The following is a 24,764-nucleotide window of genomic DNA, read 5'->3' on the forward strand; positions in this document are numbered from 1 at the left end:
TGTAGGGAAGGACGACCAACTGTGAACTAGTTGGGTTGGGAGACACGAAAGGAAACCAACACTAAATAGATTTTATTAGATTAATAGACCAGTGCCTTATGAAGTTAATGTTTAAATGATTACTCACTAAATGTTGCAGAGGTGTAAACCATGTAGAGCAATCATTTATCATCAAATAACTCGAACGATGCAAGATATCCAGTAAATTCACAATGCTTTAACGATGATCTAGCAATTTAAAACTTCGAAAGATAAAGCTTGATACACAACCACGTAATTTTAAATGCTATCCAGATATTACATTCATGATCATTCAAACATGCCAAATCACATAAAAGATGATAAACATTAATCCCACATGAAAATTTTAGCCTCAGCAGGAAAAAAATAAAACGTGATAAGTCCCCGAGCTAAGACTGCATCTGGCAAATTTGTTTTTTTTAATTTTTTTATTTTTTTCAGACAAAAACTTAAAACAAAAATTAAAACTAAATGAAACTAAAAAAATCTAAATCTACACTAAAATTTTAGTTCTAAAAAATTAACCAAAACCCTAACTAAAGGGACTTTTTATATTTTTAAATTATTTTTATGATTTTAAAATTTAATTATTATTTATTTATTTATTTATTTATTTTTTTTATGTTTTTTTTTTTTTTTTTTTTTTTAGCTTTTAAATGAAAATGAAACTTTACATCTAAAAATGAATTAAACCAAAAAAAAGGAATTTTTTTTTTTTTTTTAATTTTCTATTTTATACTTTTTTATGATTTTTAATTAATAAAATCTAAAAAGTTGAAACTATTTAAAATAAAACTAAAGCTTAACAAATAATAAAATTTAAATTATTAAACTAAGCTAAAATTAATTCCTAAACTAAAACAAACTATTTAAATAAAAAAAAGTCTATTCTAATATTAAACTTAAACTAAAAAAAAAAAAAACAAAGGCGAAACTTAAATTAACACAAACGTTTTTTTTTTTTTTCTTTTAATGAATTTTAATAAATCAAAGCCCTAAAAAAAAGGAAATCTAAGCTAAACTATGCTAAGAACTAAACTTACCATACGACATACCTGAAGTTTCGAAACTAAAACGCAGTCGTGTAAAACCGAGAACGATTCTTCGTGCACAGGCAGAGGAAGGTTTCACGCGTAACACTTCAGAAACTCACCCAAACTACAAGTGAAAGATGCGATCACAGGATTTAACCAGCAGAGTGCTTCTTCGATGGTGGATGAATGTCTTTTGTCGGTTCGCGGCCTCCAGCAATTATATATAAGCACGCTGATCAGACCCACAATGCCTGACTTCACAACGAATTTACCTGGCCCGTGGATGAAGAAAGACGGCAGACAGCTTACTGTTGCGGGTTGAAATGAGCTTGACGGCGATGAATATGTTTTCATGCAGGGAAACGGGTCAAACGTAATACCAAAGCTGCCCTCCCCTGCTTGTACGCGGATGTGCTTGATGAGCAGAGGGAATCGATGTATTTCCTTTTTTGTGCTTCTATCCAAATCGAAACCGTCTGCGTGATGAGGGTCGACTGGCCTGCGTAGCAACAATTTTTGTTTGACGGCGGCAGACAGCAAAATGGCGTGATCTCTTGCAGGAGATTAAAGCCACACAGATTTGCCTGAAGATTTTTGCAGGGCCACGCAATTTTACCCAGCGGCCGCCACACGTAGGAAGAAAACCGGTTTGCTGAAGTGATGAATGGATCTGCCTGTGGTTTGCAGGTCGGAGGCTTAACGCATACACGACTAAAACAAATTTCACAGGTTTGCAAGCGTTGATGAAGAGATGGATGCAGCGAATCAATTCTGGGCGTGTTGATTCGGATTTGTCATTCAACGCAGAAACTTGAGACAGGCCTGCATGAGAAAGAGACACGCTCTTGCTGTCGGCGGCCCAAAAGAATTTTGAATTTCTTGTAGTGCAGGTCGATGAAGCTTGATTAGCACCAAGGGAAAGAAAATGATTGTGAGAGAAACGCAAATGATTGTGAGAGAAACGCTGGTTCTGACACGCACTTCTCAGCAGAGGTTGAAAACAAAATGGCGGCTTGAACAGTGATGGGTAGAGCAGCAGATATGGAGAGAGATGCGTGAGGTCTGCTGCGGATATATGATGGAGCCTTAGTCCACGATTGTGGAGAGAAAAAGACAACAATGGAACTGAGACCTGCACACAAAATCCTGCAAAATTTGGAACCCCAGATCTGAAAACACTTGATGTTTGGAACCCTTGGACAACAAAACGGCGCAAATAAACCTTGGAAATCTTCAGGAACCCTGCAACCTAGAATGAAAAATCACCCGAAAATGATATGTGCATAAAATAAAAAACTGAAAAAACCCTAAACCCAGCAAAAATTTACAGTATTTACAAACTGAAAGCTCTTCAGAAGCCAGATTTATCAATAATCACAATAATATTATCAGAATTTAATTTTAATATAAAACGCTTCAGAAAACCCTGCATGCATTCATAAAAAATATATTTCGAATGATAAGCCCGGGATCAAGAACTGGCTGGGCTCTTTCAGAAAACACAACCCGGGAGTTGGATGGTTCAGCCGAGAACTTCCCCTAACGCCCGGTAATCTGAAAAAAGGGATTTCCTGCACAGCTTAAAATCAACCATCAACATAGGAGAAAACAATAGTGAAACCCCGATCAAATGGAGATACCTGCCACTATATTTCAGAATCTAAACTATCATTCAAACCCCAAAGATCAGACAAGATACCTGTGCCTAGATCAATCTTCATTAAGCTATCATTAATGGCTGAAAATAAAATTATGCAGAAAAAATAGAACAATCCTATAGCATTTTCAGAAGAGTAACACCAGCAAGATTTTTAACCCCAAAGTCTTCTTTATTGCACAAAAAAAATGAACTACAAGAGAGCTTCTTCAGCACAAGACTCACAGATCTTCTTCTCAAATGACCCCCTAGGACCCTATTTAAAGGAAAAAATCCCAACGGCTAGTTCGAGTGATCCATGTCGAAATGATCTCGACCGTCGATGAGGATCAAGACATCTCTTAATCTCATCCGTCGAATTTGTTAATTCATTAAAAAATGAAAATTTACATTTATTTACTCAAAAATATTATTATTTTATTATTTTTAGGGTTTTTGTTTTATTTTATTATTTATATTTATATTTATTTATTTATTTATTTTATTTTATTTTTTTAATTTTTTAATTTTTAATTTATTTTTAAATGGATCCTCGAACTTAGCCTTTGGAAAAATCACCTAGGACCTAGGACTTAAGACTTAAAACTTATGAGGGGACTAAAACATTTTCTATCCCTCAAGACACTTTACATCATGACTTTTACAACTTTACATCTTAAGGGGGAAAACCCATTTAACATAGACCCTCATAAACCACCCAGTTCTGCGACACAACTATAATCCAGCAGATTGACACACTAGGATTCTCCTAAAATTCTAATGACAAAATCCATCCCGGCTTTGGGGTTAGGCTGAAGGAAAACTCTGCCGATCATGGATCGGTGAGACGAAAAACCTTCCGGAACGCAGATTATCACTTAGAAAATTAGGTCCACCTAGGCAATTTACAGACATGACTCATATCTGCTAAGATTATTTACAATTTATACATGCAGACTGGGTTTACAACATAAATTGATCAAGCTGTCGAGGACTGCAGAATGGCACAGACATGTCGATCAAGCGCTACCCCTTTTTTCGAAGAAAAGGGGGTGCTCTGCTATGGGCAGTTGACCGGTAGTGGTCAACAGAACGGAAGCCCAACTTTGTTCATGTGCTCTTGCGAGATGGGTGAGAAGCATATGACTGATGTAGGTGGCAGAGATTAATGACACGTCATCGATTAGTGGTGGTTGTTAGGCGCTACTGACTGGCCAATTGGATGTGAAGTGTGGGAGAAATTTTTTCTCATATGGGGGTGACCCACTTTCGGTGGGTAAAAGTTTTTTTTTTTTTTTATCTTTAGGGTGAACTATAACTCTAATTGCTCCTACTTTTTCAAGGTCAATTTTAATTCCTTCTTTTGAGACTACATACCCCAAGGTTTTCGCTTCGTCAATGCCAAATATTGACTTATTAGGATTCAATGATATTCCATATTTCCTACACCTTTCAAAGACATTCCTCAAATATCAACAATGGTCCTCCCTCTTTTGAGATGCCACAGTCAAGTCATCTTGATATATTTCTATTATTTTACCAATGAGGTCTATAAAAGCGAAATCCATAGCTCTTTGGAAAGTTGATCTAGCATTTAGCAAACCAAATGGCATCCTTAAGTATTTATATGTTCCCCATGGCATGGCGAAAAACAATTTATAATTGGTCTTCTTCTTTCACCACTTCTTGGTTATATCCTTAAAATCCGTCTAACATTGACATTATTCTAGATCCTGTGATTCATTGTAAGAGGTTTACCATATTAGGCAGAGGGTAATTATCTTCATGACATGCTTTGTTTGGATCCCTTAAATCTACACACATCCTAATGCTACTATTCTTTTCCCTGGTAATTACAGGATTAGATATCCATGAGGAATGTGTTATAGGGTCTATGATCTTGGCATCCAACATATTTTGAAGCTCTTCCATAGCCAAGGGGGCAAGCTTAGGGTTTATGTTTCAAAGGTTCTGCTTTACGAGCTTGGTCCCTTCTCTTAAAGAAAAGGTATGTTGAATAAAATGTTTACTATAAGCCTTCAAATCTTGGTATGACCATGCAAACACATCTTTGAATTCATAGAGAAGTTTTACCAAATCAATCCTTTCATTTTTGGAGGTTCCTTTTTCTATTTTAATGAATTGGGTATTGGATTCTGTCCCTTGATTGATCTCAATAATATCAGGGGTTTCATTAATTACCTTACCCAACTTACAACTGTCATCCGAATCAAAAGTCTTTTCCATGGAGATTTCCTTTTCTGTGTTTGAGACAATGTTCATTCTTTCCTACTTTATCTGAATCATTCATTTGGAAATTATTTTGGAGGAAATCTATGATATGAGCATCATCCTCAAACACCTACCAATGATCTGGATTGTTAGAAATGGCTGGCCTAAAGACTACATCCATAGTAAAGTCTCCCAACCTAGCAATCATCTCATCAGGTCGTTGTAAGGTAGCGGTTGATACAACCAAGGAGTCTGATATGTCGTTCTTTTCCCTAGGAACACCATTGACACCAAATGTCATAAGGCATCCCATTGTATGACATACTAAATCCTTGTATTTCTTGAGCTTGTCATTTTTGGCATTAAATGTTCCCTTAATTTGGGAGACAATTAGGTTCAAATCTATTGTTACTTTCAATTATTTTATCCTATTGCTAAGAGCCAATTCTAATGAGGTAAGAGCCTCATACTCATCTATGTTATTAGTGCATTACAAAGCAAGCCTGTATGAAAACAAAATATGCCTGTTAGAGGGTGATATCAAGAGAATCCCTGCTCCCGAACCAGATTTAGAACAACCTCCATCAAAATACATCGTCCAAACTCCATCCACTTCCTGCTTAGGTGATACTTATGTGTTATTCTCGGATCTCCACACCCGCAATCCTCTTCCTAGTCGCTATCAAGGATGGTACAATGTTATAGTACCAAATATTGGGTTGACGGTTGTGTTGATTTTTCCTTGGTGTTTCAGGTATAGGTCTATGTCTAAGAACACGATCATAAACACACTGAAATACCATAACACTAGCACTTTGCACAACGAAAAACGTACAATAGTGAATCAATGTAGTACACGAGATTTTTTTCAACCCAAAACTTGTTATATTACAATCTTTAATACAACAAACATAGGGCTCCTGTACCAGGGATCATGGCCCTTACAATTAGCCCTGATACAAGAAAAACTAAGGCTTGAGATCAACATCTTATGATCTCCATGTTGAAGAAAGTGTAACTAGGTTCGGTCTTCATAAATGTAATTTTGATCTTTTTACTTGTAAAAGAAAAGTGTTATTATTTTTGTAATTATCAAGAATGGGTTTCTTGCCCATTTGATAGGTCAAGCACATGTTTAAGTGCTTCTAGGAAAGTCAAAGAGTTAATGTCATTGTTGAAGACCCATGTGGGCATGTTATACCATGTAAATCTATGTACTACAGTCAAAGAAATATGTCAAAGTTGATCCTCCAAAGCAAAGACAAGACTGCTCTTCATGTTGGCTCAAAGAATGAATTTTTTGGTGCACTTAAAGTCAAGTCGGCCTCACTAGCTCAAGTCGGCCCAATAGGAGGGACAAACTCCTATATATAGGGCCATTCGACCTCACAATTAGACCATCAAGTGATCTTTGAAATCAGCGAAGAAAAGAGTCAAGAAAGAGGTGCAAAAAAGGAGCAGAAAGGTGCTTCTAGGGCAATAGAGAAGGAAAAGTAGAAACTGAGTTTGGGAGGATTGTTTTAGGGCCTAATTCTATCACACATGCGAAGAAAGGAGGGCAATTCTGCAGTCACATTAGAACCCTAAGTGCAGCAACATAAGAAGAAGTGTTTTGGGTGAAAAAGAGGCTCCAAATAGGTCTCCATCTCAAGCGAAATAGGTATCACCTAGAGTGAAGGAAGGAAGCAAGTAAAAAAGTTTATTTCAAGCCCTAGATTAGCCACGTGCGAATTAAGAGGATCAGTCTCTAACTCGGAGATACACCAGAAGAAGAGGCTCATTATCTAGCCTAAGTATCAAGGAGAAGGAAGACTACCAAGCGAGGTAGAGAAGGAAACGAAGACATCAAAGAAGAGGTCTCTAAGGAGACCTAGGGTTTCTGTAGTTGCCGAAAAAGGAGCGAAGGAAAGTGCCATCAGTTGCTGGAAGAAGTGCGAGATCAAGGTGCAGTGTAGATAGAGGCATTGATTGAAGGACAAAAAGGAATTTGCAAAAGGGAGACTGTGTCTTCTGCTTGGAGAATATACAGGTCAATGGTCTAGGGTTTGGCATTTGTCAATTGAAGCTTCAATAAGAGAAATTTGCAGAAGGTTTTTCCTCTCTAGGAAAGAGAGGTTTTTCCCTAGCTAAGAGCCAACATCTTGTGTTCTTGTCTCTTTTGTTTTGATAACTGTTTGATGAAGTAAGAAATCACACTCTAATAATAATAAGAGAAGATTGTGCTAACAAGAAAACTACAAAGTACTCCACAACTAGTTATCATTGCCAGAAGAATCTCATCCTAATCTAGATGCCCTGATTCGTCAACACTCCAACCTACCCTTGAACAAGATACATTTGACTTACTTGCTAAAGGAGCGCTCCAATTAGGTCTTTTGCTCCATGTACCTTGAACACTTGACAGGTCCTTTGCCACCTCTTCTGCTGCTCACAAGTAGTTTTGTTGCTCCATAATTACTTGCATCTTCAATTGCTCAAACAACCACCATCAATCCCCTAGCCACACCAAAGGTGACTAATCTTAGGCTCACAGATTTGCCTTCTGACAATCTTCTTTCTTCTCCAAGATAGCTTGCTCTTAGGGTCTTCAACTTCTACCCTCTTATCGTTGACTTCATTGAACTAGGGCACACATCAAACAACCATCTTGATTTACTTCTTTATTGCTCCAAGATTATTCCTTTGGGTACACTACTTTGCCCTCACACAGTCCACAAAGATGACTAATCTTGGGATCTCTTGCACAACCCACACAATAATGACTGATCATTGCATACATTGTACTTAGGGCTGCTACTATCACTATCAAAAAACTAGTCTTCAAATATTACATTAACCTAGCACTCATCACATAGAAAACTAGTCACGTACCTTTCAAGATGTGTCCTCTAGTAGCCCTGAAATACTCAGTCTTGTGCACAAAAAATACTGAGGTTTTTGGTCCTCTTTAGGGCTCTTGCAATACCTCAGGGTTTCCCTAACTTTGGCCTTCATAGACCTCTCCAAAACCTGTTCAAACCTGTCCTTGTAGATCCTTATCTTCTGCGCTTAGCCTAAAGAAACTTCGGCCCTTTACCACAACTCTTCCATAGGTCATAAGACCATCGTCCACCACAAACAAGGGATCGACCCTCCTTCAAAACACAGTCACAGTTCGAGCTGTGCACAGAGATTGTGCTCCTACGCATGCCCAAAACCCTGTACAAACTCCACGTCCAACAATACCATAACTCGGCCTAACAAGAACACAATAAATTAGATCAAAACACGTCCTTCCTCACTCTCTAACTCGACTCTTTAGGTCTATGGCTCCTCAGATTGGTCTTCACTTTGATGAATGCACTTGTGATGTGTGAGAATGAGCTTGAATTGACTTCTACTTATAGTGATGTATGGCAGTCTCATCACCAAGGGTCATGTCACATGGGTCAAGCCGACTTGAACCAAATACCAGAAATCCCACTATTCCATTTCATTTCTCTTTCGCCACACCATCGAAGCCTTAGGTTCCCCTTAGCCCATCAAAGGTGCCCAACATGCTCTTAATGAATAAAATGTCATTTTCTTCACTTGGTCTTGCGTCCACAACTTTGGGTGCAAAACCCACTGCTTGGGTACATCGCTCCCAAACCACTTTTTTGGGTTAACTCCTCACAAACCCAGTACCCCAGGGGTTGTGGGAGTACCTCCCAAGCTACACAGTTGAACACTCCCTCTTAGTGAGGGAGGTACTTCCGCCACTCGAAAGTATCTCATTATTCTCGGCAACACTAGCCCAATCTTTGGCATTCACCATTGCAACATACCTTCTAGAATGAACCACACTCTTCGCGGAAATGTCTTGACTCTTTGCAATTAGAAGCTTCTTGCTTCTTCTTTTCCTGATAGGCCTTCATGCCATACCATGGTCCGTTCTTGGCAGCAGAAATCCCCTTGCTTCTCATTGACCATGCGCTCTTCTTGGGTTGCTAATTCTCCCTCTGAACCTGCATACTCTCGCTCGAACGTGACTCCTTTTAAGTCTCAGGAACTTGCTTCTTCCCATGATCTATAAGCTTTCCCGTCAGCTGATATAGACAATGCTTCCTAACTCCAATGATAGGTCAAACAAAGTTAGAGCCTCTGGGCTTGAGCTTCACTTTACCATCATGGAAAATCACCTCAAACCCCTTCGCTTCGATCATTGGAGTCTGGGTTGAAGAACACGCTATACAAATATCCAGTACCCACAGTACATCTTGAATTCTCAACAACCGACCTAACTCCATCCTGAATGGCACAACGCTTGCCCCTTTGACAACTTTCTAACTCTTGTCACCAATCTCCATGTGCAACTTCGAGTCCCATTTAGTTAGAGTCTCGAAAACTTCACGTGAAACTGTCATATGCTTCGATGCTCCGCTATCCACATACCATACAGTCTCATCGATGGCACCTTAGGAGAAATGAGAAACCTATCCAGCTAAGCAGTCTCAAGCTGATCAGAGATGGCCTATCCAGCTTAGAAGATGCAACAACACCAACCACTTCCTTCCCCTTCCTCTTCTCATTGTCTATCTTCTTCTTCCCTGAACACTTGCTCAAATAATGACCATATTTGCCATAGATATAACACTTCAGCTCGCTTAAGTCCTTCTTTGCCATGCTATCATCATAAGTCTTCTTCTTCTTATGAAGGTCCTCGTTCCATAGTTCTTCTTGGAAGAATTCATCCAGTAACTTGTTCCAATCTAGCAACTTTTCTCGAGCAACGGTCCCTTTGATAAACAACTTCCATTCCTCGATAAACCCTTTCATGACATTAACTAAGAATTTTGGAGTTAATAATTTGAGAGTAGAGTTGAAAATCTCAATACCCCATCCCAAAAAACATATTCTCATATTAAAGTCATAGCGTAGTCTAAAGAACCCACAAATTAACCCAGAAAATAATGGGAATTCCAGCAAGATTATGACAAAATCGGGCATAAATTTTTGACAATCTGAGTTACAACTGTCAAACTTCAGGATTTTGGGCGCCCAGGGATTCTTGATGGTGCTGAATCCATTTCCACAAAAAAAAAATGAATGAAACAGTCCAACATTATGGTTTTTTGATTTTTTTTTTACCAGATTCTGGCAAGAAAACTGTCGTCCAAGCGAACTTGTGGCGTCGGTTGACAATGCCTTAAAGTCATCTTTTGATGAAAAAAGGAATATTCCTACATTGGCATGGAAGTGTGATAGTAATCATGTCTTCTGTCCAATGTTACACGAAGCGGGAGCGAAGCGGAAGCTTTTTTTGGAAGCGGGGACGCCGAAGCGTCATTTTCCAAAAATCTAGGAAGCGAAGCGTCCGCGGAAGCGTCTGCTATATATATATTTATATTTTTTTGCATTTATACTCAAAACAAACATCCCAAATACCAAATTAATTGTAGAAGACGTGAAAACATGCATATTTTTGCATAAATCAAGATAGATATGGCATCCATGATTCCATTGTAGTTACTAGTATGTACAACAATCATCTATATTCTAGCTATTACAAACATACATCAAATTTTTAAGCATATTATAAAACATAAAACATTTAAGCATATTATAAAACATAAAACATAGAGCATATTATGATTTATCTAGCAAGTGAGCAACTGTCAACATTTGTCATGTCCAAAATTCAAATAATAATGTTTACAAAATATGTCACTTGGTCACCGCCAAGCCAAAAAGGTTCAAAATTCAAATTCACAAGTCTACAAGTCTAATGAGTAATCTATGACAAAAAGTAGTAGATTGTGAATATATCTACTAATCTCTCCTCCTTCCACCACGAATAGAACGTGGTGGCGAGCCTCCACGTGGTGGCAATGAAGAAGATGGTGCTTGTGGAAGTCGTGGCACTGAAACTGATGAAGAAGAACCCCCTTGTTGTTGGTGTTGAACCATGGAACCTAGGAACCAAGGGACCAGATGGGGGTGGGGGTGGCATATCAACACGGTCATCATCATCCTAGAATCGCTCAAAAAATTCATGCAAAAAAAAAAAACACTAGTTAACAAAAAAATTAAAAACATGAATTAGAGAAATGCTTTATAAGGGAAAATTGGAAAATTCATACCACAATGGACATACCTGGATAAGAGCATCCTCTAATTGCTCTAATCGCAACACTCCATCCTCCAAATTGGGCTCCTCTGGATTCTTGTCCCAAATCAACAAGTCTTTATTAGACTTTGCATCTTCACAGTAATGGGACAACAATCGCAAGTTGTAATGAACATAAACCAAGCTCTCTGCCCGGTCTAAATTTAACCTGTTCCTTTTAACACTGTGGATGAAAGAATAAGAGCTCCAACACCTCTGTGCAGAAGAAGTGTTTACCACCTGTGATAGCACCCGCAATGCCAAACTCTGTAGAAGTGGAGTACCCCCTCCATGCATGTTCCACCACTCAAGAGCAGAAAATGTCTCTCGATCTTTAATTGCATGCATGCTCCCAAATGGACCAGTGTTGAGCGTATAGTTGCTCACCTGTCTCCGTACCAATGTAGCCTCCTCCTCATCAGGGATTAATTTACTCAATGCAGCCATATATTTTTTGTGAACCTCTTGATATTGGTGTGGTTTTCTCCTGCTTCCCCCCCCCAGGTGCTGGTGTTGAAAGCTATGATGGATGATAGTATTTAGGTGTCAAAACATATGCTAATGCATGCAATGGAACATTTAGCATTTCCCATCGGTTTTCCACCTCTACACGAATATAATTGTACAAGGTGGTATCTCTAGGCTCAACAATGTCTTTAATCTGCCCCAACATGCTATCCATTTGCTCATAAACCTCCCCAATTACTGGTCGATCTGAATCTGCAAACTTGATCATGTAATAAATTAGTTTGGTGAATTGCAAAACATATTTAACCTGTCCCCAAAAGTAACTGTCAAGAACAGTGTCCTTGACTGCATTAGCACCATCTATGTCAGTGTTAATTCCATCCCATGTTTCAACGCACACCAGATTAGTTAAAGCTTGTCTCACCTTCACTAGTCGCCTAAAGGTGAGGTAATAACTAGCAAATCTTGTCTTTGCAATTTTAAGCAATTGCAACTTGGAGTAAGTGCCATAGAAGTAGTTTACCCTTGTATGCCCTGTGATGAATTTAATGAGCTGCTTCCCTCTCCTGTAAACCTCAGCAATCCATCCACATTCTTTGTGTTTCACAATATCATGCATCAAAAGGTTCAATGTGTGAACCAGACATCCAGACCAAAAGATGTGTGGATGAGTACGCTCAATAATTTTTCTTGCTGCCTTACAATTTTCTGCATTATCTGTGATCACTTGAACCACATTATTCGGACCAACATCTTTGATTGATTTCAATAGGAGATCTGCAATGTTTTGTGCAGATGCAGTGATGGAGGAGGAGTCATGACATGCAATAAATACTACACCACTAGAAGAAACACCAAGAACATTTATCAAATGTTGGTTTCTAATATTTGTCCACCCATCTGATACAATGGATACCCCAGAGTCTACCCACTCATTTGTAAAACATGTCAAAGCTCTTTGAACCTTATCTTTTTCTCTTTCTAATAACACTGTTCTAGCTTTCTCATAGTTGGGGGCCTTGTATCCTTTTGGGGCTTCATTGATGGCCTTTACCATTTCATGCCAATAGGGAGAGCGAAGCACATTGAATGGTACACCGCAAGCACAAAGAAAACGGACTATCTTTCCATACACATCATCCCTCCCAGCAACATTAAGGAAATCCCCTATTGTTCTTCTACCTCCAGAGCTTGCAAAAGTACAATGAGGAGATGGGCAACTACCAAATTTAGAGGTTGCACTTGATTCAGAATGAGTTTTTTGTTTCTTGTTTATTTGTTGTGCAGCCATCTCTATTTGGATGTATTTTCTTCTTTCTTCAGTTGAAATGTTTGGGCAAATTTGTACCCCCACAGGACCCTTTTTTTTATCACTGTCCAGCACCCCACAAAGATGCCTCCTTAGACGGGTATATGAACCACAATATGGTTTTCCTCCATGACAACCATGAGGGCACACAAATTTGTAAGATCCACCACCCTTTCCCCCATCAAGTTTGGTCACATAGTTCCACAAGGGTGTTGATGTAGCTTTCCCATCTTGTGTTTCAGTGTCCCCTTCAGGTTCATCCCCTTCCTCTTCAAACCCTTCCTCCTCATCATACATTGGGTCACTCATATTGGGACCATCACCACTGTCCTCTTCTGTTTCTTCCCTTCAATTCCTATTCACCTTTGCCATCATTAAAACCAAGAGTGGAATGATACATAGAAGCCAAAAGAACACCATCTTGGAATATGGATATAGATGGTGGACAACCTGTAAATAAAGGAGCAAGTAGAAACAATGGGAAAGAGTAGGAGAGGGAGGAGAAAAATACAAAAAAATTGTCAAAAAAATAAGGGAGTTTGGGGTTTGAACTTACCTCTTTAGCTCTTGTAGATGAAGTCCTCCAAGCTCTTGCTCCAAGCTCCTCCTTCTTCACTCCTCCAAGCTCTCATCTCTTCTCCTCTCCTTTCCTCTCTTCTCTTCTCCTCTCCTCTCTTCTCTTCTCCAACTTTCATAAACCCAAAGTGAGAAAATGAGGAATGGATGGGGGCTTTATTCTTTTCATTCCTCACCTTAACCTCACTCTAACCTCACCCTAACCCACCCCTTTAATGCTAAGTTAACATAACTTAAAAAATAAAAATAAAAAAAGAGTGTCTTTTTCCCTTGCGCGCACCTTGTTTGCCCGAAGCGTACGGAAGCGTGCGCTTCCTCCTCCGAAGTGCCGCGCTTCTGAGGCCCGAAGCGTCGTACGAAGCGCGCTTCGGAGGCATGGAAGCGACGCTTCGGAAATTCCAGGAAGCGGCTAAAAAAGCCGAAGCGCCGCTTCCGACGAAGCTTCCTAGGCGCTTCCGTACGGGACACGCTTCGGGGCTTGGAATCGGGGGGGGGGGGGGGGGGCGCTTCGTGCAACACTGCTTCTGTCCTCTTCATTATTTATCAAGCAGTCCATGTGAATTAAGAAACCTAAAATTTTGCATCGCTTTGAATATGATCATCCCTATGGCAGATGTTTACCACCAAGTAAAGTCCCTCTATCAATAGAGTATGCCATGTGAGGCATCCATATAATCTCCATTAGTTGTACAATATTGACTAGATTCTAGTTGTTATTTTCACCTTCATGGAATTGTGCTGGACTTGCGAATGTTAGATGTAGGTAGGAATCCTTAGAATCAACCTATGGGTGAATACAACACTTGGGTGGGTTGAATAGTTTGGAACAAATGAAAGGTCCTTGTTAGAAAATTTCTAAAACTATTGTGCAAAATGTGCACCTCAAATTTGTATTCAGCATAAATATCAGTGAAGCACCACTCGTATAAGACCCGCGAGTCTTGGCGGGTTCTATAGCGAGGTGGGTCACTCACATAGAAGCAGCGCTTAAGACTCAGACTCATCGGGTATCTTATTGAATGCGGCTACCCGTATAAGACCTGTTAGTGTCGGTCTTGAGCCCTCCATCAGTGATCAATAGCTCTTTGCATATGCATAGTTAGGTGTCTCATCAGTGTCAGTTTTGCATCCCGCTAGGCATGCCATAAAACTGAATGGAGGGCTAGTCTTTGTTCCCTTCTTGGCTTTGCTGGATCAGGTCATACCACAATGAAATTGAGTCATGTTTGTTTTTATTTTTGTCTTGAGGTCCCAGGTCTTAGGTCTAGGATTCTGAGTCAAAATCACTGCAAGGTCATGAGTTCAAGGTCAGTGAGTGTCCAGCAAGCCAGAAGGAGGTATGTACATATGTTCCATTATTATTTTCATCAGCTACAGCTCATTTTATGCCTTGGATTTAAAAAAAACCTGTTTTTTAAGTCCAAGGTCATGTCAAATTTGTAAAAATAGAGAAATTTTCAAAAGTCTGCAAAAGTGCCGGCAACAACCCTGGTTCCTTCGTCACAGTCCATCAGATGGTCAACCTGCAAAAAGAATGAAGTCAAACGCCTCAAAGAGCTAATTTCAGGACAAAATGACTCCAAAACAGTGTTAAAAAAGAATGTCAAAGTGGAAACATTATAAAGTGGGTTTTTGAGTTAAATTTTTTCAAATGAAAGCATATAAAGGTAAATTCCCTCTTTGAAGACCCTCATTGTGCATTTGGGAGCAAGAAATTACAAGGTGAGAAGCAAGAGAGCGATTTGGGCAATTTGCAGCAAATTTCGAGCTTTTGAAGGGTGCGCAACTACTCCATCAGGGTGCGCGACCACCTGAGAGGTGCGCGACCACTCCAGCGCAAAAATCCTTTGTTATTTTGGTCAGGCGCGACCACTCGAAGGGTGCGCGACCACTCGAAGGAAGTGCGCGACCACTCGTCCAGCAAGCCCAGAAATTCATCAAAACTTCAAATTTCTTCTAAATTGCTTGCGGTTTCTTCAAGGTAGGCCTCCCAAACAACTTTTATGATGGTGTCATGGATGAATAAGGAGGGTTATGGTCATAAATATCATGCAAGAAATTAATGAAAAATAGGTTAAGTGATTGATGTTTTTGCAAGCTTATGCTTTGATGGTTTGTTTGTTTTTCAAGGCAACTTTTTCCTTAGTCCCTCCATTCATTTTCCCAAGATTAAATTACATATGTAAATGTGTCATATTTGTTAATCTCATTTGCAAATTAATCATACCAAACCCTACCCCTACATCCTATCAAACCCTAGTTCTTTCTAACCATACAAATCCTACCTTTTCCCCATGCTACATGATTAAAACCCTACACTCTCTACACAGCAAATTTGCATATGTTAATACACAGCAAAGTAAAAAAAAAAAAAAAAAAACAAAAAAAGGAAAACATTGTAAAAAACAAAAAGAAAAGTGATGACAAGGCATGCACACAAGAAATTGTAAAAACAGTGAAAATGCCATTTGCATAGCCTTATAAAAAAATAAAGAAAAATGTCATCTTGCTGTGTATATGTCAAAGGTTGCAAGCTATGTTAAAGTCATGACAAAAATCCATTAAATGTACAGCTGCATAGCTATCAAAAAAGATCAGTTTTGTTGTGATTAGGGTTTTGCATTAACATGGTATTCTTCCCCATCCTTAAGACTCTGTTTTTCCCTATATATTCCCCATATGAAAACCTAATTCAAATTGCATTTCCCTTCATACAAAGCTCCTTATGCAATTGAATTTCCATCCCCAATGCCAAAGCATACAGTGAAACCCTAATTCCCAATGACAAATGCAAAAATGAAACTACCCCTGTTTAAATGAACTGCTGTTATGAAAATTGATTGGCAGTGATTATTAAAAGGGTTTCATTGTCCCCCTAAACCTAATTCCTAATATCCTCTCTTTTCCCTAATTCCCAAATTACCAATTCCCTCTCCCTTCCATTGTAACATAATCACAGCAATCCCCTCTCCCTTCCTCTTGCAATCAAATACTCTAACTCCCTGTTTCCCAAAGCATCAAATGGCCAGTCCAAAAGTTATAAAAAACAGAGTATGCTCCTCAAGGACATGCAAAAGCAAAATGAAATGAGCTGCCTGTTACTTGTACATAAGTGATGCTGCCCTATCCCCCTATGCCCATGACATCCTCCCCTCCATCATGAAGATTTTCATTGTCCTTTCCCTTGATGCTTAAAAAACACAGTTTCCCTAAATAAAGTATTGATTTGCAAATGTTGAAAGATGGAATGACATGTTTAGCATTATGCGATGTTTTCCTTCAGAATTCCCTGCTTATATATATATTTTTCCCTTTCCTATATGTAAATTCCCTCCCCTAACATATCCCTCATGATGTTTCCCCTTGAAAACAGCATATTTCACAGCATTTTGCAGGCAGGGCAGCGGTCATTTTGACTTGTTTATTCCACCTTGCTCAATAACACCATGTCAACCACTGAGACTAATGAGCAAGGTGATGACCGATCTTCATCCACGGAGGTTGAGACACAGCGGAGGCCTCGTAAGGGTGGCAAGAGTGGTCATCACAAGAGGGAAGAGCCCACATCATTGGCAGAGTTGCAGGCTTGCCCATTTGCAGTGACTTGCTTTCAGTACATGTCATGCTATCAGTTTTGCGAGAGGCTTGCACAGATTCAGCATCATAGAGAGCTGGCCCGGCTATTTGTTTTACACCTTCATGACGGGCAGGTCACTCTTGCAGGAGTGAATTTTGTGTTTTCTCCAGAGGCCATCTCACAGGCTACCGGGATACCCAATGTGGGTGAGGTGTGGCCAAAGCGCAAGTGGCTGGATTTGGTATACTTTGAGCCATATGTCAGGCCAGCATACATACACAACTTGTCAGGGAACTTTCCTATCAGGTTCCTCCGAGAGGAATATGCATCTATCATGAGGCTTATTATGCACTATTTCACATGCGAGGGGAGGTTCTCACGAGTATTTGCTTGTCACATCCGCATGCTGATGCACTTCACCAGGGTGAGAATGATGAACATCCCGGCTTATCTCTTTCATGACATTCAGAGGATGGTCTCTATCTTCCAGAAGCAGACCCCAGCTCAGCAGTTCGGGAGTTTGTGTCATCATGGTCTCATCCAGCTGGTTGTTTCCCATCAGCTGAGCCAGCAGGGTATTCCTTGGGCAGATTTTATCTCCCGTGAGTTCTTTACACAGCCACAGCCAGAGCCAGAGGCAGTTCACGAGGAGGGAGGGCCATCACATCAGCCCGAGGCTAGTATTCCGAGACATATGGCTTCTTCTCCTCGGGTCACTTATCAGAAAGGTCATAGGACCTTATTTGCAGCAGCTCGACGAGTACTTTCTCCACAGCAGGTGGAAGGGGTCTCGTCATCTTCTTCAGATCAGCGAGTGTTATCTCCACACCAGGTGGAAGGGGCCTCGCATCCTTCAGTAGCAGAGGCAGTACGAGAGGGCAAGCAGCCCATGGTTGAGGATGAGGCAGTTGGCGAGGCACATCCTGATTTCACTGATCTTGATGCTCACTCTCCTTCCTCTTCAGATTTCTATGAGCTCATTAGGCAGAGAGAGGAGGAGAACCTTGTGTTGCAGCGGAAGCTTGAGATGGCTCAGTGGACTATCACTTATTTAGAGCAGCGGAACAAACAGTTAGAGACGGAGAAAGAGCTGGATGAATTATGGAGAATCCGCGGTAACAGAGGCTTGAACCGCAGGAGGCCCGGGGACCCATTGCCCGCTGATAGGGAGTCATTGCTCATCCAAGCAAATTTTCGCTTGGAGAGATTGTTGGAGAAGGCAAATCATGACAAAGAGCTGCTACGCAATATGAAAACACATTATTGGGCCAAATTGCATGTTTGCAAGGCCAAAATGAAAATTCTCCAAAGGAAGCTGTCTGAGGCCTGGAAGAGGAAGAAAAGGACAAACCCACTCCGTATCTTGGCTGAGGCATCCCTCACTCACCATGGTACTCATCAGCCTTGATCCAGCATTAAAATCTAAAAATTTTGAGAATTTTGGAGCATTTTGGCAATTTTTTGTAAATTTACAGGTTTTTGCCTGTGGAGTGGTCACGCACCCCGCGCGACCACTCGTGGGGACAGCTCAGAATGAGGAAAGGTTTACATTTTTGGAAAGGGCATGCAGAGACTAAAATTACCTATACTTGGGAGAAGCTTGATTTTGAGATTTGGGCCTCCAAAAGCTCAAAATACATCAAAAAAATGACTTTCTGCCCACTTTTTGAGTTGCAGAAAGTGACCTTGGGAGAATTGACTTTTGAGGGGTCAAATCAACTCCAAATCCAGAAATTCCACTTGGGATGGAAAGTAGACAGACCAAGCTTTCCAATGAGCCATCTTGCACCTGATTTGGATCAGTGGAACCCACTCAAAAGTAGCTGCAAAGGGGCGCGACCATTTGAACAGGGGGCGCGACCATTCGAGCCAGCTTTACCAGAATTGACCTTTTTTGTCAAAAAACACTGTTTTGACTATGGTTGACCATTTTTACTTGTAGATGATGGATAAATGTAATATTTTCATGGCACTTTGATAGATTTTATCTCTCTTTACCCTTCTAGAAGCTTCCATGATGTAAAAAGTGAAAAATTAATGCATGGATGAGTTAGCTAAGTAATAGAGGCAAGTTGTTTGGCTGCCTATTTTCTAGTTCTTAGTTTAGAATTAGTTCAAACTGCTCCTAGGAAGCTGAGCTCGACCCCTAGAGGTGGGGAAAGGAGTTAGATGGTCTAGATGGTCTATATTATGCTCTCTCCTTCTCATTTTCATGGTTGGACTCTTGTGGAAGAAAGCTTTCATTGTATATTGTACATCTATCTCTGCAATTTAAGGAAAAGGAAGGCCAGGGTTTTGCAGACATCATTGTGGATTCTTGTGGATTGTTGTGTTGATGGTGTGTTCTCTACATGTTCTTGTAAGTTTTGTTTATGTATTCCACATCTCTCTTTTGCTTCTAATTGGACAGATGAAGTGGTAAAGTTTGAATTCATGCTTTGACATGCTCAGCTTTTTAGTTTGTTCAATATTTATGTTTTCTACTGTCTAGAGAGGATTCAAATTGGTTGTTTGCCCTCTTTAGCTCCTCCTCTATCATTCCTGATCATCCACCTCAGATTAAGGCATCAGCACTCACTCCTACCTTGCCCCTAAGATCACCCTGCAAAAACTGTGCTCATTCCCCGCACCCTGAATTGCACTTCCACCAATTGCCACCAAAACCCCAAAAATCATTAAATCAACCCCCCTATCAATTTACTAGCCTAAAATCTTTATTCATAATTGGTCAGCTTATCATATTGAAAGATCTACCGAATCTGACCCGAGAGAGCCTTCTCATACCTCGTAGGGCTAGCTACGAGGTGAAATGGTTTGATGTAGCCTTGAGAGTTTGTTTATCTCAGCCTAGGTGAATTCCAAGCGCTAACAAGACCCACGGGTTTTCCATAAGATCCACATCAGACCCCTATAAGACCCGTCGACCCTCAAAAGGCAAATTGTTTTTGATTTTTTGATTTATTTTTCTTTTCGTTTTTGGAAATGAGGTGGAGGGAAAGGGAAATTTGAGGGAAGAAAATGCTTTATAAGCACCTCTCTATCTTCCATTTGTCATTCACTTGTCATTTGAGTATTTGGCTAATTTCTATGAGTGTTGAGTGACTCCATTACACAGTGAAGGAGCTCTTGGAGGAGGCTAAAGGAGGCTTCATCAGATCAGACCCAACTTCAGGTAGGCTTCATGAACCTTGTTTGAATGTTTTCCATGTAAATTTTTTTAATTTTTTTGTATTCAATTTAGTTTTTTTTTTGTTTTCAATTTTTTTTAAGTTTGCAAATTTTTTTTGGCCTTGTGGCTGAGTTTATCAGCCACATAGGGCCGCTGTGTCGCTGAGAAACTTAGCCACGGGCCCAAAAAAAATTACAAACTAAAAAAAAATACAAAACAAAAAAAATTAAAAAAACAAAAAAATATCAATTAAATTTTAAAATTTAATTTTTTTCTTCTAGATTCTGTCACCATGCCACCAAAGGGTTCTAGAAAGTCTCGTGATCCGGCATGAGCACATGGTCAACGAATCATTGCCGGTAATGACCAACATGTCAAGTGCAATTATGGCAATGCCATAATGCATGCAGACATAAACAGGGTAAAATACCATCTAGCTAGAATTCCTGGGAATGGTGGGGGATGTTGTCAAAATTGCCCTAATGAAGTCACTATTGAAATGGCAGCTGCTTTGGAAGCCATTAAAGATGAAAGTTCTAAGAGGGAAAAAAGGAAGGATGAGATTGTTGGGATAGGTAGATCTTCATAACAAAGTGAAACACAGATTCAAAGGCCAGGTATTGGTAACTCTTCTTCAAGTGTTGTGGAAAACAGGAGTATAACCTCTTGTTTCTTCAGTCCCCATACAACTCCAGGATCTCAACCAACCTTGGATAGTTTTAATGAAAAGAAGAGGAAGGAGGCAGATATGGCAGTGAGGAGGTTTTGGTACCGTAACAGTGTTTCATTCAACTACGAAAAGTCTTATTTTTATTAGCCCATGGTGGATGCCATTGCAAGTGCTGGTCCTGGATACAAAGCCCCATCTTCTAATGCACTTAGGGGGAAAGAGCTAGATGAGGAGCTTGAGTGTGTTAAGGAACAATTGGAGAGCATTAAAAGCAAATGGAAATTTACAGGTTGTACAATTATGTCTGATGGGTGGACAGATCAGAGGGGTAGAACAATAATAAATTTTGTTGTAGCTTGCCCTAAACGAGCCATGTTCCTAAAATCCATTGATGCATCTGCAAATGTAAAAGATGCACATTTGATTTTTACATTGTTGGTTGATGTGGTGGAGGAAGTTGGGGTTGCAAATGTTGTCCAAGTAATCATGGATAATGCAACAAATTATGTGGTAGCTGGAAGGTTTCTTTGTGCCAAATATCCCACCATTTTTTGGACTCCATTCACTGCCCAATGCATAGACTTGATACTAGAGGACATTGGGAAGTTGGAGTGGGTGCAAGATGTTGTGCAAGAATGCAAACAAAGTACCAAGTATATTTATAATCATGCTTGGGTGTTGAACCTTATGAGTGAATTCACACAGGGTGAGCTTAGTCGCCGAACTATGACACGATATGCTACAAACTTTCTTTCCCTCCAAAGCCTTTTGTATGAGTACCAAGCTTTGAGAAGAATGTTTTGTAGCCAGCAATGGGTATTTTGGAAAGATAGCACAAAACCAAAAGCATTGTCTGTGAAAGCATTTGTCTTTGGTGATAGTTTGTGGGACAAAGTCACTAAGATTGTCAGCTTCACTGAGCCCCTTGTGAAAGTCTTGAGATTGATGGATGGAGAGAAACTTGCAATGGGATATATTTATGAAGGCATGGACAGGGCCAAAGAGGCCATCAAGTCTTTCTATAAGGGAAATGAATTTAAATATCTCCCTATATGACAAATTACTGATTCTTGGTGGGACAGGCAACTACATTCACCATTGCATGCAGCAGGAGCATATCTCAATCTGAGCTTATTCTATAATGAGGGATCTAGCATTCAAAACAATCCCGAGGTGATGAGAGGTGTCATGATATGCATTGAGAAGATGTTCCCAGATCAAGTTATTCAAGACAAAATCAACATACAACGAGATATGTACAAGGAAGCATCTGGCATGTTTGGATTCAGCTCAAGCCAACATCTCAAGGACAACAAAATGCCTTGTAAGTGCAAATTGTTAGAACTTAGCTTGTAATTTTGCTAGTTCTCTTTTATATGTTTGGAATTGCAAACTAATAATCTTTGTTGTTATTTTTTTTACAACTCATTGGTGGATAGATTGTGGCACTGAGGCACCACAATTACAAGAATCGCCATCACAGTTCTGAGTCAACCCTGCAGTGCTTCTTCTTGTGAGCGCAATTGGTCATTGTTAAAGCATATCCACAACAAAAAGAGAAACAGGTCAGAGCATGAGAAGTTGGAGAAGTTGGTTTTCATCTACTACAAGTCTACAACCTTCAGATGCTCACAAAACCAGTGCAACCAAAGGATACCGATCCAATTTTATTGGATACTATTGATTTAGAGTCTGATTGGGTTGTGGAGGAGGAGTCCTCTGATTTGAGTTGGCTTGATGAAGAGACTGAGGATCTCTCTAGTTTTGTCATCTCAAATGGAGACTCCAAATACACCTGCCTCATAGTTGCTTCACCCTTCCGATGTTAGCACTAGCTTCACGAGGGCTTATTGTAGGCGTAGTCGTCCATGCGTGATGTGACTCAAGATTGTTATGAGACAATCATTTATCATTTATGACATATGTATTTGAATTTTGAACTTGCTGAGATTTTTTATTTTAATTATGGAATCATGAGTCCTTTTTTTATTCAGTATCTAAATGTTTTGGTTACAAAAATCGAATATGTTATGTTGTACTTTTATAGATATGAGATGATGTTATGAATTATTGCATATATTGTGGTTTTTATAACTTATAAGGATTGGAATTGTCATTAGTTTCTTTTTTGTGCTTAAAATTTACCATATTTTAACTTTTTTTGTATTTTGACGAGTCTTATACGGGTCGTTCCCGAGTCTTATACGAGTCGACGAGTCAATAGCATTACGAGTCTTATACGAGTATGAGTCGTGCAACATTGATAAATATACATACAGATGGAAATTGGAATTAAATCAATCTAGATTACATACTGGCATGCTAGCTCCAAATTGTGATCCATACTCTATGTTTGTGTAAAGCAATAGCTTCCCCTCAGCCTCTCACTGTGGTGTGTTGGTACTGGTGGTCTCTAAGGACATTCCAGATTTATGATGAAATCTTTCTAAATGGTAAAGCCATTCTTCTTATATTGCTAAACGTGCATCGATAAGATTAAAAGAATGCTGCAAAAATATTGCTTCATCTCTTTATCTTTGGTTCTTCATGTCTGTGTGTCCCTTGCTTGCATTGACAGTTCTTTAAATGCATCTTAATAGATTTCAATTTTTCATCCTACTGTCTCACTATTAGATTTGCATTACCTTTGTGCTTCATAAATGGAAAGAGAGTGTCTTCTTGGCCATGTCTGTATAACCAATTTGATGCCCTTAAGGAGCTATACAAATCACAAAGTGAAAAGTGCAAACTGCAAAGTGAATTTGGTTGTGTTTTTTGATTATCAAATTGCTTTCTTGACTAGTTGGCATGTGATGCAATAACATTCGCCCAAGTTTCTTGATTGAGGACAGTAAGAGCTTCACTCAATAGTCTTTCTTGTTATTATGTATATGCATGCTGTATTGCTTCCAACTGTGATATATGCTGAGGCAAGCTCAGACAATTTTCTGGTGTTCTGCATGAAATTAGTATTAGAGAATGGTCATCTATGTCTTCTTCTCTGGTAGAAACTTCCTAGTCTCATTGCATTAAGAAGTGTTCGCGTTTAATTTGGCAGGAGCAGCAACAACGCATTTTTCCTCAGAAGTTGTATTCCTCAGACCGTGGATTGAAGAACATGTCAGCTATATCAACGATAAATGTTCTTCCTTTCTCTCGACTATTCCTTGTAGGAACTGAAGATGGTTACCTGAAAGTTTGTTGCTAATCTTACTGATGGAAAATGATTGAATAGCATGGAAGACCTTGGATATGCCAATTGGATTTTGGAAATAAATGGTCTCTGATTATGTCGGCTGGTCCACTGTTAGAATAAATAAACAAGGGCTGTTGATGTATACATCCAAACATTTGTGCACTTGAAGGGTGTATTCATGAGTAGTAAGAAATCCTTCGGTGATTGCGTGATGGAATTGATTTTGTTGTATAAGCAACCTTGAACTATGTTTTGGGTACCAAGAGACGACTATTATGTTCTGACTGAAAGAGTAATATTGTTTACCTGCATCGTTCAGTCAGTTTGGCAACCATGAATGCATAATATTCTTGATGTAAATGGCTCAGAAAACTGTATCATGTAATATAATCATTTATTTATATTTCTGAAGTTGCTTATGGAGGCATTAAAGCAATTATGGAATTGATTTCTCAGGTGAAGTTGGTATGACTAGAGAAACCTACTTTCCTTAATCCTGTTCTTAGAGTAGGATTTATGACTATATTTGTGTTAATTTTCTGTTATCCTTCATGCATCAAATCAGATGGAAGTAACAATAATGCTGTCAGGCCTCATGAATGATGCTTAAATTTTTCTCTTCTCACCGAGCTTCCTCTAGATTTTGATCTTGTATTTTGCAACTATCATATCCATTTTCAATAGTTTTACATCTTTGGAAGATCTTTCCACTGTTTTCTCTGCAATTTCTAACTGAATTTTACACTGTA

General features: G+C 39.4%; 1 protein-coding gene across 4 annotated transcripts in view; it reads left to right on the top strand.

Moving 5' to 3' along the window:
* LOC149249012 (protein serine/threonine kinase) overlaps positions 1-24,426 on the top strand; it is a 318,878-nt gene extending 294,452 nt beyond the window's left edge. For all 4 annotated transcript variants that reach the window (XM_089458604.1, XM_089458602.1, XM_089458603.1 and 1 more), the window contains one exon: positions 23,878-24,426. In XM_089458604.1, coding sequence (XP_089314730.1) covers positions 23,878-24,027 — 150 coding nt within the window. In that variant the 3' untranslated portion in view covers positions 24,028-24,426. The remainder of the gene's footprint in view (positions 1-23,877) is intronic.
* Positions 24,427-24,764: the final 338 nt, after the last annotated feature.

This window comes from Pinus tabuliformis, chromosome 7 (assembly GCF_031772625.1).
Source record: "Pinus tabuliformis cultivar Carrire ecotype Pingquan chromosome 7, CPIR1, whole genome shotgun sequence".
Classification (NCBI taxonomy): Eukaryota; Viridiplantae; Streptophyta; class Pinopsida; order Pinales; family Pinaceae; genus Pinus; species Pinus tabuliformis.